This window comes from Bombus terrestris, chromosome 16 (assembly GCF_910591885.1).
Source record: "Bombus terrestris chromosome 16, iyBomTerr1.2, whole genome shotgun sequence".
In the NCBI taxonomy this organism is placed as follows: Eukaryota; Metazoa; Arthropoda; class Insecta; order Hymenoptera; family Apidae; genus Bombus; species Bombus terrestris.
In genome coordinates this window covers 3,805,732-3,822,089 of record NC_063284.1, presented here as the reverse complement: position 1 = coordinate 3,822,089, position 16,358 = coordinate 3,805,732, and the positions used below count along the sequence as shown (strand labels likewise).

The window sequence follows — 16,358 nt, the reverse complement described above, 5'->3', positions numbered from 1 at the left end:
TTGATGTTTACTTTTATCTTTTTATTTCATTAAATATGTTTGATTCATAATTTAATTCATTTTCGATGCATGCATGTTGCTTGCAAGCATTTATTCACAATCTTATACAGAGCAAATACAAGCCAATTATATGACAATATTCATTCTCTTAAACTTGTAGTGTATTTAGACTACAAAACTTGCAATTATACTAAATAATATTACATATTGAAACCACCACGTCCACTGTACTTTGGAGGGGGATACGGTGGAGTAGGTAGCTGAGGCACTGCATCTGGAAATCCTCGTTCTTCTTGTGGTGGTTTTGGTCTTGGTGAATCATGTACTTTTGCTTCGCAAAAATATCCAAAAGGTGGTCGTTCTAATTTTAAGTTTTTTACCATACAATCATCAAATACCTGTCTGGTTTTACTGCAACTAATAATTATTAAATTATGTTACAACTTGGTAAAAACAAATTTATCTTTTCATATTGTAAATCATTTCTTTTTATCTTTCTCTTCTTTGAAATATTATAGTAATCAAAATTGTAAATATTCATCGTAAAATTTTTTGGTCAATGGAGGATAACAAATTTTTTATATTTACATACTGTACAAAAATATGTATCTCAATTTTACATACTATTCATCATCGGTTGCCGTTGAAGATGTGTTTATAACACAATCCACGTGTGCTTGGAATTCGCTTCCACAATGTTTCTTAATGTCCTGGAATCCTTCTATCGCACACTTGGTTACTTCTTTGCCTTCTTTCAGACATTTACGAGGATCTTTCAATTCATATCTACATAGCATAAATTCCTAAAATGAGGATGTTACTTCAATTAAAAATTTATTGATTCGCAACTCATATATTTATAATTAGACTGCAGATTTTTATAGGAAATGTAAAGCTGCAAAAATCTACACAACACATATAACATGCAAACATATATAAAACATTCAAAGTAAAATATTTATTACAATATTTAGTACATGAAACTTTCTGTTTAGGTTCCACTTCTTTAGTTATGTTCATAAAATTATAAAAATGCATAAAAATCCACAGTTTATCCATAATAAATGATTTATCATACATTGGAAATTGGGAGTAACAATTGTTATTAATTTGCATAAACTTCATTAAGATTATATAACTTCGAAGGCACTTCGAATCGCACAACTTTGTGCGATTAATATCAAACGATATTGTACTTTATAATAAATGAAAGAGAAAAAAGAAACACGTACATTATTAAACCATTCGCATCTTTTTGCAAGAAAGACAGCAGCGGCAGCAATATAAGGCCAACTGATATTTAATTCTTGTGTATTTAACTCTTCGTCCGAAGGGAGCTTGAAATTCTTCGAATTAGTCATACTGTATTCTACTGGATCACAGTATAATAACGAGATAAATGCCGTGTTTCATGAATTAATTGATGGCAATCTTAAAAACAACAATTACAAATTCATTTCAACATATTGGTTCATTGATTCATTGATGTAAAAATACAATAGATATTACTACATAGATATTACTTAACTACTGCGTTTTCGAAGGCGGATCTGGGTGCCCTCCTCTTAATATTTAATTTTTGTTGATGTGAGTAATGGCGGTGTATTCAAAAACCTAAAAGTTAAAAATATATTATTAATCCTTTAAAGTATTTGAAGAACAGTGAAAAAAGACCCTTTATAAACATTGACTAATATTTCAAACATATACATTTTTCTTTGAATTACCAGCGACCATACAGTGTCAGAAATGCGTTATTTTAAGGTTAGAAAAAATTATCTCTACCTAACAATGATTCTCGCGCTACTATGTGTGCTAGTAACATTTGGTAACAAGATGCTGCGCATGTGCAGTGATAGGAGTACAGGAACACACCAACTTCAGGTTCCTTTGGAACCTCCGATTAAACTATACTTCTTTCAACTAAATATAAATGCAAAAGCATTACTTAAATTTTATTGGATGTATAGATATCAATTAAATTAATCATCATTATTGACTGCAGATTTTTATGCATTTATAGAAAATTTGAAGATACATTTACGGAAAAAGAAAAAATACATAAAATATTGAAAATATAATATTCGTTCTGATATACAAGCTGTTTGATAGATCTTACCAAATTTTACCTTTTTATTTGTTATTTGTTATAAAAATACGAATTGACATAAAAATCCGCAGTCTAATTACATATTATACATTTTATACTTGATAGTATACATTATTTTATCATATAGAAGAACAGGTAAATAATATTATAAAAAGATATTTATGAATATGATTGCGCATTCTTCTATTTTAAAGATATGTTTTCATCAAAAAAATGATAATGATAATACTGAAATTGATCTTTAACAAGGTTGTTAAATTACATACCAGAGAAAGTTGAACACCACTGCAGTAGTCATTCTGTCATGGTGGTAGTGCTCTTTTGTGTTTCGTTAAAAATGAAATATTTCTTTATTTTAAAGATTATAAAGATATTCTAAATAATAAATTCTGTAAATATCGTGCTCAATAATAATCTACAACCATGAGTGATAAAAGGCAACAGAATTTATCGGTACGTACTCGTATGACAATATATATATTTATGATAATTTTAAGATACCCATTTTTTGGAGTATTTAAGTTTAGTATTAAGAAAAACAAATTTTAATCTATTAAGTTTAAGATTTTAAATAAACATGCTCCATTTACTATCTTTTTAAACTAATTTTTACAAAATTCCATTATTGTTAAATAAAGATTCTATTTTACAGAAAGAAGAAATAGCAAAACAATTTATGCTGCCAGAGAGAAAAAGCAAAATTGCTACTTTATTGAAGCAGGATGGACAAGCATATTGTATCTGCAGAAGTTCTGACAGCTCGCGTTTTATGATGTAAAGTATAAACATAAATTATTCATTGTTTATCACCTAATGCAAATCAATGCTGAATGAAATTTATATTAATTTCAGAGGATGCGATGCATGTGAAGAATGGTATCATGGTGACTGCATAAATATAACAGAGAAAGATGCCAAGCATATAAAACAGTTCTTTTGTATTGTAGGAATTACTTATTTTTAGTGAGCCATTTGTATTAGGTTGTACTAATTGAATATATTTTTAGCGTTGCAGAGAAGAGGATCCGACTCTAATAACACGTTACAAACCTCGAAGAACAGATCAGGAAGATCGTAAATACAAAAAGCATAAAGAGAAAGAAAGAGCACATCGATACGAGTATGATGCACCTTGGGATCCTACAGCAGTAAAGAAATCGTCTAAACGTTGTGGAGAATGTACAGGTTGCGTGAGAACAGAAAATTGTGGAAAATGTGATGCATGCAGGTAATCATAACATGAATATAAACAAAAAAACTCTTAACCACTTCTATATTCACTAATAATCATTTAATTTTTAGACATTTAAAAAAATTTGGGCCATCAGTTAGATTGAAGCTTAGATGTATACAGAGAACTTGCAGAGTGTTAGGTGATCCATTAAAACCATCAAAGAGCTTCAACAAAAGCTCAAAATTTATTAAGAAACGGAAAAGAGACTCCAGTAATGAAAGGAATGAACATTTGGAAGTACCACGACATTGTTATGGGCCCGCTTGTACGAAACAATCTCGACCAGGTAGTAAATATTGCTCCGACGAGTGTGGCTTGAAATTAGCAACTAACAGAATTTACCAAGTGCTACCTCAACGGATTCAAGAATGGTCATTGACGCCATGTATAGCAGAGCAGAATAATAGAAGACAATTAGAAACAGTTAGGAAACAGCAGCAAGACGTTCGAAGAATACTTCAAGAACTGGATAAGAGGCACACAGAGTTGGACAGAATTATCGAACGCGCCAAGCACGCGACGATTGATCCTCAGACAGAAGTGGATGACAACGACGACACAGAAATGAGCATGTATTGCATTACTTGCGGCCATGAGATTCATTCAAGGACTGCTATCAAGCATATGGAAAAGTGTTTCAATAAGGTATTATCATAACCCAAGGAATATGTAGTGCGTACTACAGAGCTAAAAAGAAATCTCGCTTATAATCAAGCATTGTTACATTATTTTATTTGTATGTACATTATCATGTATAAGTATATTGATACTTGGTGGTATTAAAAGATTGATAGTTTTATTATATTTTCAACATTGTGATAGAAGAATGTTTTTCTAATTCTTTACTTCTTACCATAATAGATTAAATATTCTGTTAAATTGAAACTGAAACAAGGAATATAACTGCATCAATCAAGTTCCATATTTATCTCTAATATATAGCTGACACATCCTAAAATCTATATAACTTTTAGAATGTGGTTTGAAATACATATTGCAATCATTCTAAGATCTCTACAACTTATTTTCAGCTCCATACAATCTACTTTTTGATTTTTTTATTAAATTATATGTATTTATTTTTCAGTACGAATCTCAAGCATCCTTCGGTTCAATCTTCAAAACTCGTATTGAAGGACAAGTAATGTTCTGTGACTTTTACAATCCTGTGAATCGAACTTATTGCAAAAGGTTAAGGGTTCTTTGCCCCGAACACTGCAAAGATCCAAAGATCAGTGAAACCGAAGTGTGTGGTTGTCCGTTGGTTACAAACGTGTTTGACACGACTGGTGAATTTTGTCGAGCGCCAAAGAAGAGCTGCGTGAAGCATTACGTCTGGGAAAAGTTGAGACGAGCAGAAATTGACATGGAGAGGGTGAGACAATGGTTGAAAATAGACGAACTTGTCGAACAGGAGAGGCAAATTAGAGCGAATATGGCTACTCGGGCTGGTGTCTTGGCTTTAATGCTTCATTCTACATATAATCATGAACTAATGGAACAAATGACGCAAGAACAAAACAGAGAGCAGCTAGAAGCTATGGAAGAGGAACTGCAGCGAAGGTACGGCTTGCTCCAAAAGGAGCACACTGCAGAATAATGATTGTTCTTGCTATAAATGGTGTCTTGTAGCTGATGGTATGTTGAATTTTATAACATATCTCCATGATGTGTTCAATATCGTATTTATAATAACATACTGTACAGAGTAATATTATTAACAGCGAAAAATAGGAACGTATAATGTTTAACAAATAAGATTCGTGGTTAAGAATGAATAGAATAAATGATAAATTTGTAAAATAGGTATTGTTAAGAATTATGAAAAAATCTTCTTGGATGAATTGAAGAAATGTGATTACTCGATTATTGAGATTTAATTGAGAATGAAATTATTCATAACGAAAAGAAAAAGATTATTAAAAATTATTGTTAGAAATATAAAACATTGAGATACTCGGTTCAATGAAACTTTTGCAATAATAATATTACAGTTGACTCGCTTAATAATAAAATTAATGAGTTACAGGTTAGAGAATCAAAGGGCGTATAGTTACAAAAAAAGAAGCTGCAAAAAAAAAAAAATAGAAAAATTGCCTCTGGCTCGACTTTGTATAATTGTGTATTTCTCTTTATTTATAACGTTCAATTAAACTTTTGTAAATTCAAATTTATAATATAATTTTTCATTATCTATTTTAGTGTTCACAATATATCATTTCACATTATATGATTGCACATGTGAAACAAATCAATAACTCGTTATATGAAACATAATTCCAACGTTTCTAAAATTTACCACACTTTAACTTCAATAAATATATTACTTGCTTAATTTTAACCAGTTAAGTTCCGACTCGTCGCTAGAAAGGATACTCTCTCAAAATACTTCTGAATTACAACAAGTTTCCAATTATAACACAGGATATTACATATTCTGGCACAATACAACTTTTCAGTTTTTATTACTGCCTGTATATACATATAGATATATATGTATATATATATTCTGAATATCAGTAATGGCATACATATTCTGAACACACACACACACATATATATACATATATATATATATATATATATATATATATATATATATATATATATATATATATATATATATATATGTATTTATATATATATATATATATATATTTATACATGTCACATCTTTCCTTCGTATCTTTTTATGCTGCTTGGTATGTTTTTGAGGCAAACTGTGAGAATTAAAACACACGCTCTTTCGTTTTCTCTGACCATCTGTATCGGCAATAACCCATTGACAATGGAATAAACTTCGAATATCCTCCAAAAACGCTTTGGATGAAACTCGCTATAAATAACTAGCTTAATATAGTGTTTTGCCAAGTGTTGCGCTCAATATAGTTGCAAAAAACAATCTGCGTAACTCCTAGGATTCGTACTTGGGAACGAAGGCTTATTTACCAAAAAATTTAGTTCTTTTTATAATTTCATTCACCACTTTCTTCTTCATTTTTTTATTTTCTTACGTCATTTATCAGTAAATTAGTATTGTAACAGTGTCCAATGTCTCCTCACTATATGTATACGCATTTAATATTCTTTTAAATGATCTATGAGTTAACTTTATCTTTTTTTCTCTTGTTTCCTTTCTTATCCTTTTTTTTTGTTCTTTTTCTTTTTCTTTACACGTAAAGACATGCACGCACTTTTTTTTCATGAACTTACTCGCAAACTGAATGTGCATTTTCTGACACACTGTCATTATCCGTCACCGGCTTTCGTGATCGGCGAAACGGCCTTCAATAGCCTGGAAATCCAGTAAATTGAGAAAACGATGGAAATATAATCAATGTATACGTACGTATTTTTGTTCTTTTCTGTTTTACTTTATAATCTTTCAGCTCTGAGCGCGCGCACGACATAGCTAGGATTTTCTTTTTAGGTATAATTTATAAACGACGAGACACAACTAAGCTGCCGAAAGAAATCGTCTCTTCCGCTAGCTCAATGGTATTATTATTATTATTACTTTTTTTGTATACTTTTTAATACTCTTTTTTTTTCTCTTTTGTCTTTCTAATTACTCTTGACGATCGTCGAGACTTGGTCCCAACCGCAATGGTGTGTTTTCTCGTGTCACTCTAGATCCATTAATAACTAGATTGCGGATGTTTATGCAAATTCATATCTTTCTAAATATGAATAAAGAAATGGAACTTAAAATAGACTTGTTCCGTTTTTTAAATATCATTACTAGACTGCGGATTTCTATACATCAAATTTTCTGAACATATGCAATTGGAGAAATGGAACTTAAATGAAAATTTATTTCATCTACTAAATACAATAAATACTCTACTTTGGATATTTTATAGATTTTTACATATTATATGTACTCTGTGCATTTCTATACCTTTAAATTTGCTATAAATGCATAAAAATTCGCAATCTAATCATAACTTTGATGCTTTCACTTTGAATATATTACATGTTCTTGCATGCTATATACATTGTGTGCATTTTTCCAACCTTAAATTTCTCATAAATGCATAAAAATCCACAGTCTGCTAATAACAATCGATCATGGACTCGAAATTCCAGCCGTTTCTCGGTCCTCACGACGGAAGCCGCATTCTTTTCAAACATTTTTCTGACGAAATTATGCGAATCTGTAATTTTCTTCGAAAATGTTTAAATACATATATTTAAATATATATGTTTAACCCTCAACTGGTATCGTTGCAGTAGAGTACATTCTTATTTGTCAAGTATTTTAATTTGTTTAAACATTATGTCTGAGGCGATAAAAATAATTAATGATACTTTTTCTCGAATAAATTTATATTTTAATATTGAGTACCGTAAACTTGTAGTTACCTATATTAGCCAAGGATAACAGTTAAGAGCTAAATTAAAAATAAAAAATTAAGCGACCAAATTTGCCGCGTGTATGGCTTATGTAACAAATTCGTTTGTCGTTTGGTATTAAATTTCGAATCTCTTTCGTTAAATAATCTAAAGTATGTAAAAATATACATATTAGAATTTTTTAACAAAGCAAAACAAATTTTAAGTTAGATAGTCTATTTCCAAAGGATAATGGAACAAAATTTACTTAGTAGATCTATACATATATATGTATAATTAACCTAACTTATCTTCAGAAGATAAGAGAACAAAATTTAATTAAAATCTAGTAGTTAAAAATGAATCTTACGTAATAAAAAACGAAAAAGTAACGATTTTTAGCGAAAGGACTTATTACACAACATAATAAATTAAAAATTAATAATTATCGACATTTATGACATATAGAATTTTGATTTCTATATTTAAGATTTCGACAACTTCGATTTTGTTCTTCGTTCGAATCTGTACCAAATTTGGAAAACGATCATAACCTATAAAAGAATCGATTTTGTTTTCTGTATTTCTTTAGTTAATTACTTGTTTATTTTTCAAAAGGATAATCATGGAAAGCGATTCGAAGGATAGTCGACGTTTCAAAAAGAGTACAGCTAGGTCCGATCGATCGACAATCGATTTGTTCGCGATCGATAATCGGACGCGAAAACGGCGGGAGATGGATGCAGAGAACAATGATTGTTTGCCTAATGGCTGCAAAGATAATGACGAAGGCGCGACAGTGTCGGCGAAATTGAACAGTTTACAGAGGTTATCCTTTCTTTTTTGTATATATCTCGTAAATAATCTTGTACTTTAATTACTGAAATGAGACGACAAGATTTTCTTTTCTAAACAACGGGGCGGGAATAAACGTCGCTAGATGTGTAAAATATAATTATTCGATAGATCCGCATAGTTTTTTTTTTTAATACAAGTTTCGACGCGTCTAAAGTAGCTCTTTTTTTTCAAACTTTTTTCTCTTTTTTTCCCCCAAGAAAGTTCGTCACGGTTCTATGGGATCCCTTCTTCCCTCTTAACACGAAGAAGAAAATTCGCCGCTGCTTCGAGCGCGATAACGATCGATCCAGCAGTAAGATATTGCAGCACTCGTACGGATCACTGGTATCGATCTTTCAAATCGTCTCGCATCGTTCACTCTCTCTATTTTTGTTTATTGCTTATAGTACAAGGACGCGATTAACGCTATTCAACTTTTTTTATTTTTCCTTTTTTTTACGTCATTAGACGTGAAATCGATCTCTCCGACAGCATGAGTCGAGTTTTACTAACCTCTTTTTAATTCTTTCTACAAAAAATTCATGTACAGTGAAAGCTGGATAAGTGTGCGGCACGATAACTTCGTATTTCGTCATTATTCCTCCCTCTCTCGAATCTCTGTCTCTTTCTGTTTTACTGTCTTTTTTGAAGTTTGGTCTCGACCAACAGATCAGCATTTTTCAACCAATGTACCGCGAGAATTTTGAAACATGCAATATCTAATTATTTAGTCAGGGGTACTGACCTCTTCTCCTTTAGATTGTCAAATAAAAATATGCTGACAGCCAAAACAATAGTCGCCCAGTATGAATATCCTGTCTCGAACCAAATATAATATATCTCTTGGTGTTCTGCAGAATTTTACTAATTAATTTAAGCCTTAGTACTAGTTCGTCAAGGATTAGATAAATGCAAGTTCGTGTTTCTTTTTTTCGATCACTTATTCAACTTTAACTGTATCATATTGGAAAAGTTCTAATAATTAAGTTACTTTAGGTATGTTTTTTAGGTTAAAAGGAAAGGGAATAGATAATCAGTAGAGGAAAGAAAATCTCGATGCACGGTGTCTGGAGATGCATAACGCGATTATTATCGAACAATGGCGGAGCGTAAAATCAAGAGAAATTACAGTGTACGTTAAATGCCATTACGAAAGTGTCAACATCCGGCGTCTCGATACCGCAGGCAGTGGCACGTTTCGATTCTATACGATAGACCGGAGATACCAGATTCGAAAACAGAATTTTTGTGGCTATGCAACCATCGATCGACAGAAATTCTCCCAACTATTTGAAAATACTCAGCACATTTCCTTCTTTTCTCTCTTCTTCTTTCAGTATATCGTGAAATGATATTACAAATGGTACGATATTAGCAATATTACCACGTGAATTCGTTATTCGAAATTTTCGTTTGCGCATGGGCCACAAATCTCTTTCTCCAACAAGATTAATTCTTTCGCAAACCAATATCAATCAATATCTATTGTGAAGTCGATATTGAGAGTCAATTATCATTATCATCATCATCGTCGTCGTCGTTATTATCACTAATATTATTATTATTATTATTATTGATTCAACAAGGACAGAAGACAACGGTTAACAATAAATTCTGTGTAAGAATATTTAAATGCCGCAAAAGGATTAACCTTGCAATCTGGAAATACCGACGGAAACAATTTGATCGGTGATGGGGACGACGATCTCCGGTTTAGTCAAATCTACGAGAAAGTTTGCGTCACGGGCCACCGGAAGTCGCCCCCCCCCCTCTCGCTGTTCCTCTAACTCTCTGATACAGTGATAAATAAACCGCGGATTTTTATGCAATTATAAGAAATTTAAAGATACAAAAATGCATAGAATGTATAGAATGTATAGTATAAAGAAGTATATCTAATATCCAAGGTATAATAGCCTTTATAACATTTAATAAGTAAAAGAAATTTCTGTCTAGGTCCTACTCATTTAATTTTATCTCTTGAACATACGAATTTGCATAAAAATCCGCTGTCTAGTGATTAGGTTTACTTTACAAGGGTATACAAGTGTTTTCTGGCTACTCGTCTCCACCGAGTTCCTTTAAACAAAAACGAACAAAATCATCGGATTGCTTGATCAATCTATAGGACCATTATCATGATCGTGATCTAACCAATAATAATATATATTTACAACAAAAACAAAGGACATAAATATGTAAAAAGATTGAAAAAGGGAAAAATACTATAAAAAGTAAGTAAATGATTGAGAATTATTTTATACGTCAAACATAACCTATACATATAAGAAAAATTTTGAGCATGATAAATGCTCCTAGAGATCGATGACCGATTAAAGGCGCGAGAATACTATTGTATGTATATATATATAGTATATATATAGCATATATATATAGTATATTTACATCGTTAGGTGAAGACAGCTCGATCTCGTTACAGGATCGATAATCAGTTCGAAGCACGAGATGGGAAACGACGTTTACGGATCGATGCAATATCATACCGCTGCACGAACATGATTTTTCTCACTTTCATCGTGTCGGTTAAGTTCACACTTTATATTTTATCCTCTTCTTCTTTTATTCATCCTCTTCTGTCTTTTATTCCATCTTCTTTTGTTCTTGTTCGTAGCAACGTCGAAAGGAAACACAAAAGGTATAGAGACGTCCCCGGAGCAGAGTGGCCGATTTTACAAGGATTCGCACCGGTGACGATCGTCGCGAGGTATATACAAGGACAGTTTCTCTTTCATCAACTTCGATGGTACGAGAACTCAACTATATATTTTGTCTCAAGAATGGCCTCGAATAAAACCTTACACACGAGCAGCTTCTATGCCGGAATATCAAGCTGACCACAGTGGCCATATTTTTCTCTTCTCGTACTTTTATCTCCCCGTGGAATCGTTCGTTCTCCCCCCCCCCTTTTCCTTACTCTTCTCATAAACACGCGACTCGTCCGATAACATCGGTCTGTATCGAGAGAGGACAGCATTTTTGCTCGTTTCATTTCATAACAATACTTTTTACTCTCATTCTGTATTGGATATCGAAACTACACGATTTGTTCCTCCTTTTTTTTGCTTTCCGTGTACGACATTAGTTTTTTTATACTCTACACAATCTTAAATAGTCGCGAAATGCGTTTAAATATAGAGTACAGAGTAAGAACAATCGGAGCGTACAAAGATGCTTAATGCAGTTTAGGGACGGGACAAGAGTGACGAGTCGAGTTTCGTTCATCTTCTATTTTTTTTGCATTTTTTTTTCATCGTTTTTATCTCGGTATTTTTTGTTCTCTTCGAGTTCCACTCGGATGATCGTGCGATCTCGACGGCGGGCAAGAAAAACGTAAAAAGGTATACAACGAGGATGACAATAGGGTGAGAAAACGGCAATAACGAGAACGATGATTCCGAGCATGCAGAAACTTCGATAACAGCAAGATATCGATAACCTGTATGTGTGTGTGTATTTTTTTCATTTCTTATTGATTCTCGATTTTTTCGTTCCTTTTTTTTTTTAAGAGGATGTTCAATGCCCATTTTTAACGACGTCCGTAATTATAACAATCGACACTAACATTTTTTCGTCGTTCGGCTTTATTTTTTTTTTAATCTCCCGCTGTTGCGGATTTTCCAAATTTCTGGAATTAATTGTGGGCAACATTTTCACCATTCGTAAGACGCGATCGTGTCTATCAAAGTCTGCGTGAAATTAGTAGCGATCATTCCTTTCTCCTTTTCCCTTTCTTTTTTTAAGGATAAGTTTCCATAAAATATGTTATTCTGTTTCCATTTTCGTTCTTTACATTTCTAAGTTCTGACTAAAACAATTAAAAGACAGAGAAAGTAGAGATAATACACATAGGCGTGCATGAGTATCAGTGGCAAGGATAAGAAAACTAGGGCTGGAGACATAGTGGAGCGAATAAAATTAGACAGCACATAGAGGTAACAGTCAGAGTGATAGAAACGGATTCTAAAAACCAAGAGATAAAGATGAAAACTTAACGATAATAATAATAATAATAACAATAATTATAATAATAATAATAATAATAATAATAATAATAATAATTTTAACGATAATAATAATAGTAATAAAAAAATTCATGGTAGATATCAATATTGATTTTCTTTCTTTTTTACAGAAAAAGATTAGAAACAATTGTGAGGGGGAGAATGACGATGTAGGTGACTAATCATGAGACAAACATAGTACACGATGACGGCGTGGTCGACGACGACGACGTCGACGACGATAGCATCGTTGTATATATATATATACCTATATGTGTGTGTACCGTTTACAGATATCCATAAGAATAGCGCGTCTTTATAACTGGCAGTGTAAGGCATAGAGTGCTTAAGACTAGAATACGGTGCATGTAAATAGGCCTTGTAAAGCCTTTTCATCTTTTTTTTCACTTTTTTCTCTCTTTCGAAACTAAGTCCTATGATTTATTTTTTTCATTTTCCAAACGGACCTACGAAAAAATTTGTCCGCGTGAACGCAACACGACGAATTAACAAGCTTCCGTGACTCGAGCGCGTGCAAAAACCAAACCACCGTCGTTCTCCGTATACAAGGAGAATACCCATCGTCCATCTTTCTTTCGCGTTTCCCCCACCATATCCCTCCGCCCGCGCTCTTTTTTTTAACATCAGCACACACACACACATCGAACGAACTTTTTAGAAAGCTACACGTACATATTTCAAACGAATATATATATATATATATATTAAATATACATGTATATAATATCTATATATACATATATATTATAAGCATATATATATCGGCTACTGACTTCATGGAGACTTGGTAAACACGCATTACGCTTTTCTTATTATTTTTTCCCCATTTTTCTTCTTATTTGGCAGCGGTTCCCATAATGTAGTTCTTTTCCTATCTTTCTTTCTCAGTTAACTAAAAACGCATAATATATTATACTCGGTTTGGAGTGAATATCGATTATCGATATTAATTATAATCCAATGGCGCAAGAATACTGATTTTTGCATTAACGAAAAAAGTTTGTCCCTCTAGCGACGTACACGATTATCGATCCGTGCTGTCGAAGATCGCGGGCACAATCGAACAGCATCGGACAATGGAGGTGTCATTCGAGATATATATATATATATCGATCAGAATTTCGACCGATGGTCGATACACGCACACTTCGTTCTCGATTGAAATCGATAGGTCCTGAGAATAATTACAGTATAGCCACGTGAAGTAAAATTAGGAAAGAGGAAAATATGTAAATGTTTAAAAAAAAGATAAGTGAATACATATGCGTGTTGGTTTCGCGGCGAATTTCAAAACTGCATGGCCAGACACGTTCTTTTATGTTGTTCATATATATATATATATATATATATATATATATATATATATATGCATATATAAATATATACGCATGCTTCGGCGAGCAGAGAACACAAAAAAAAGGTGTCTCGTTGAAAAAACGTGTTTAATAATTTTTTTTCTTTTGGGTAGATCGTAGCTATATATTTATTACTAAAAGTACATGCAGGTTTTCGTACCGTGGCGTGATTAACGTCTTTACTATCAGGATCTTTATATCGATTTAAGCGTAATAATGGCAATGTCGTGGCATTCGTTTCCCATTTGTTCAACCTTTTTTGGTTTCTACATTTTTTACTTTCGTTATATTATTCTTACTGTTAATCTCCCATTTCTTTCAATTACGCGGACGTAACAAAGAAGAATCGGTGCGACAAATTATCTTTTTTTTATTCCTTCACCTCATTCCCCTTATGCGATTTTTTTCGCTTTTTTTCATTCTTATCCATCATGAAATCTCGTTTTACACACGAAGTAAGGCTAAAAGACAATGCGCAGTTCTTTTTATATTTTTCCATTTTTTTTCTTAAACTTTGTTTTTCGGTAAGGCACCCCCAGTGCTGAGTATATTCACGGAAGTATTTAGCAATACAAACTAGTGACTAGATCATGTTTAAGTCACGCGAGGAAGAGAGACAAAGATAACAGCGGATATAACAAAGAACAGAGAAAGAAGAAAACAAGAAGAAGAATAGTACAGTGAATACGTATTGTGCGAGGCAGAAATAGAAAGAGAGATTAGGAAGGGAAACGATAGATGGGAGCAAAAAGAAGCCAATGAAAAACAGAATGACGTACGACGAAGGGAACGAAGAAAAGTCAAGAGTAGGAAATTGATCAACAGCGACACGAGACTGCAAACAAAAAGAAAGGAAAATCCGTTTTCCCGGCAGACGAAAACGCGATCTTAAGCGAGTCCCATGTCGCGTCGATGGAAACAGTTTCTCTCAAGCTAACTTTCTTCGTTTTCGTATTTCTTCCCCTGTTTTCTCCACCTCTGCTACAATTTCATGTGGTGCAATTTTATTATAGGAGAAAAGAATGAAAAAAAAAAGGAAAAAGTACCACGTAATATCGTAGGAGAGGGGGGCGATGGTACGAAAACGACGTAACAAAGAATGAAACGGATGAAACTAAAAAGAAGACCGAATATTCGGTGAGAGAAAGTGATAGATGCGCAGAGAGCGAGGGAAATAAGAAAAAATGAAGGAAACGTAAGTAACAACTAAAGAGAGGAAAGGCAGTGGTGCGTTACTTTGGTATTTTATAATTGGTGTTTCGCACGGATCAACTGAGATGTCCGCGGCAACGTATCGTGGGCAGAAGGTCATCGTCATCGTGTTTTTATATCTTCCATTTCATAGCTTTTTTCCTTCTCTTCTCCCAGACTGAACACGGCATGACCGACATACGATAAAATCGTCCATTCTACTATAATCGACCGCCGATAACAAAGCACGAACAGAGAAAGAAAATGACGAGGACCTAACTCGCGAACACGTTTTTTTTATTGTTTCATTCGACTTCGTTTGACTAGGTTAGGAATACGATCCCCTTTCTTCCTTTGTTGTCCAGGAAGATCAATGCACACGATTTTCGTCCTGTTTTTTTCATTTTTGTTTGTTTCTTTTTTCCAAACGCGCTGGCCACGAGAAAAACAAGGATGAGGATGATCAATTTTTCGTCGTGTTTTACACATCGTCAGAGAGGATCGAACATAACACACAACTTGATGAAGACTGTCGTCGTCGTGATGGCTGTTGAGATCCACGCCATACTTCTCCTGTTCTAAACGGCGGTCTCGGTGTGACTGTGACTCGACAGCCTTTCCACGTCTATCTCGGGTATGGTCAGCTCGTCTGGGTTGTTGTCGGCGTATTCGATGCTGCTCGTCTGCGAGAGCCGCTTACTTAAGGACGACTGTTTTCTTAATACCTCCGCCAATGTAGTGGTGCTGTGCTCGCTCGTGTAGCGCGCGTCTAGGCCCTGCCGAAATGCGTTCACTACGCGGATCTGTAACCGGAAACCTTTCTGTCAATATAGAGCCTTCGTAACCCTGGCTATGCCACGAGCTTTGGGAGAAATACACCGTTAGATAAATCCATTTAGGTAATCGAGGTTGATCCTCTATCCCATTATACCCATCGACATTCTTTTCGTTTCTCCTTTGTGCTTTCAATCCTAACAAATTTCCTTTATTTCGTTTGAATCTGAGAAGAAAACCAGTAAGAGTACTTACAAAATCAAATGATCCCTAATAACACTAATTTCCCCTAGATTTAAGTTTGTATTCTTTTTTCCCAGAAGATCAACAATACCACGTCTTCCTTGGATTTTGAGACATCGAATGTCGAGGGGAAAAATGCATGTGGCTCAAAAGCAACAGTAAGTGATCAACGCTGGAAAGCAGGATATTTTTTAACAAGTCACGGGAACAAGTAGTGTCAAGATATTTTTTAGTTA

General features: G+C 33.5%; 3 protein-coding genes across 9 annotated transcripts in view; 1 reads left to right on the top strand and 2 right to left on the bottom strand.

Annotated features, from left to right (window-relative positions):
* On the bottom strand, nt 1–1,796 carry LOC100645067 (NADH dehydrogenase [ubiquinone] 1 alpha subcomplex subunit 8). Of its 2 annotated transcripts, XM_012319627.3 has the most exons (5): nt 1,711–1,796; nt 1,524–1,614; nt 1,233–1,431; nt 625–803; nt 1–417 (listed from the first exon to the last, which is right to left on the bottom strand). In XM_012319627.3, the coding sequence occupies exons 3-5, from the start codon at nt 1,359–1,361 to the stop codon at nt 201–203; spliced, it is 525 nt and encodes a 174-aa protein (XP_012175017.1). In that variant the 5' UTR covers nt 1,362–1,431; nt 1,524–1,614; nt 1,711–1,796; the 3' UTR covers nt 1–200. The 2 variants fall into 2 exon arrangements, with proteins under 2 accessions (XP_012175017.1, XP_012175016.1); XM_012319626.2 differs by lacking the exon at nt 1,711–1,796 and having other exon boundaries at nt 1,233–1,613.
* Nucleotides 1,797–2,387: 591 nt separating this feature from the next.
* On the top strand, nt 2,388–5,540 carry LOC100644950 (CXXC-type zinc finger protein 1). The gene is made up of 6 exons (XM_003403005.4): nt 2,388–2,563; nt 2,763–2,884; nt 2,963–3,053; nt 3,118–3,338; nt 3,413–3,989; nt 4,432–5,540. Exons 1-6 carry the CDS (start codon nt 2,534–2,536, stop codon nt 4,942–4,944), a joined length of 1,554 nt encoding a protein of 517 aa, XP_003403053.1. The 5' UTR covers nt 2,388–2,533; the 3' UTR covers nt 4,945–5,540.
* An 881-nt stretch (nt 5,541–6,421) lies between these two features.
* LOC100645179 (plasma membrane calcium-transporting ATPase 3) overlaps nt 6,422–16,358 on the bottom strand; it is an 88,999-nt gene continuing 79,062 nt past the window's right edge. For 3 of the 6 annotated variants that reach the window (XM_048413059.1, XM_048413058.1, XM_048413060.1), the window contains one exon: nt 6,422–15,908. In XM_048413059.1, the coding sequence (XP_048269016.1) occupies nt 15,684–15,908 (225 nt within the window). In that variant the 3' untranslated portion in view covers nt 6,422–15,683. The remainder of the gene's footprint in view (nt 15,909–16,358) is intronic. The other 3 variants (XR_007226696.1, XR_007226698.1, XM_048413061.1) reach the window with 2 other exon arrangements.

Excerpts from the sequence above, each read along its gene's own strand:
- LOC100645067 (XM_012319627.3), bottom strand. The coding sequence starts at position 1,361 with ATGACTAATTCGAAGAATTTCAAGCTCCCTTCGGACGAAGAGTTAAAT. Across the intron at positions 804-1,232 it reads GATGCGAATGGTTTAATAAT|GAATTTATGCTATGTAGATA; the intron begins GTACGTGTTTCT and ends TCCTCATTTTAG. Across the intron at positions 418-624 it reads ACGGCAACCGATGATGAATA|TTGCAGTAAAACCAGACAGG; the intron begins GTATGTAAAATT and ends AATAATTATTAG.
- LOC100644950 (XM_003403005.4), top strand. The coding sequence starts at position 2,534 with ATGAGTGATAAAAGGCAACAGAATTTATCG. Across the intron at positions 2,885-2,962 it reads GACAGCTCGCGTTTTATGAT|AGGATGCGATGCATGTGAAG; the intron begins GTAAAGTATAAA and ends TATTAATTTCAG. Across the intron at positions 3,990-4,431 it reads TGGAAAAGTGTTTCAATAAG|TACGAATCTCAAGCATCCTT; the intron begins GTATTATCATAA and ends TTTATTTTTCAG.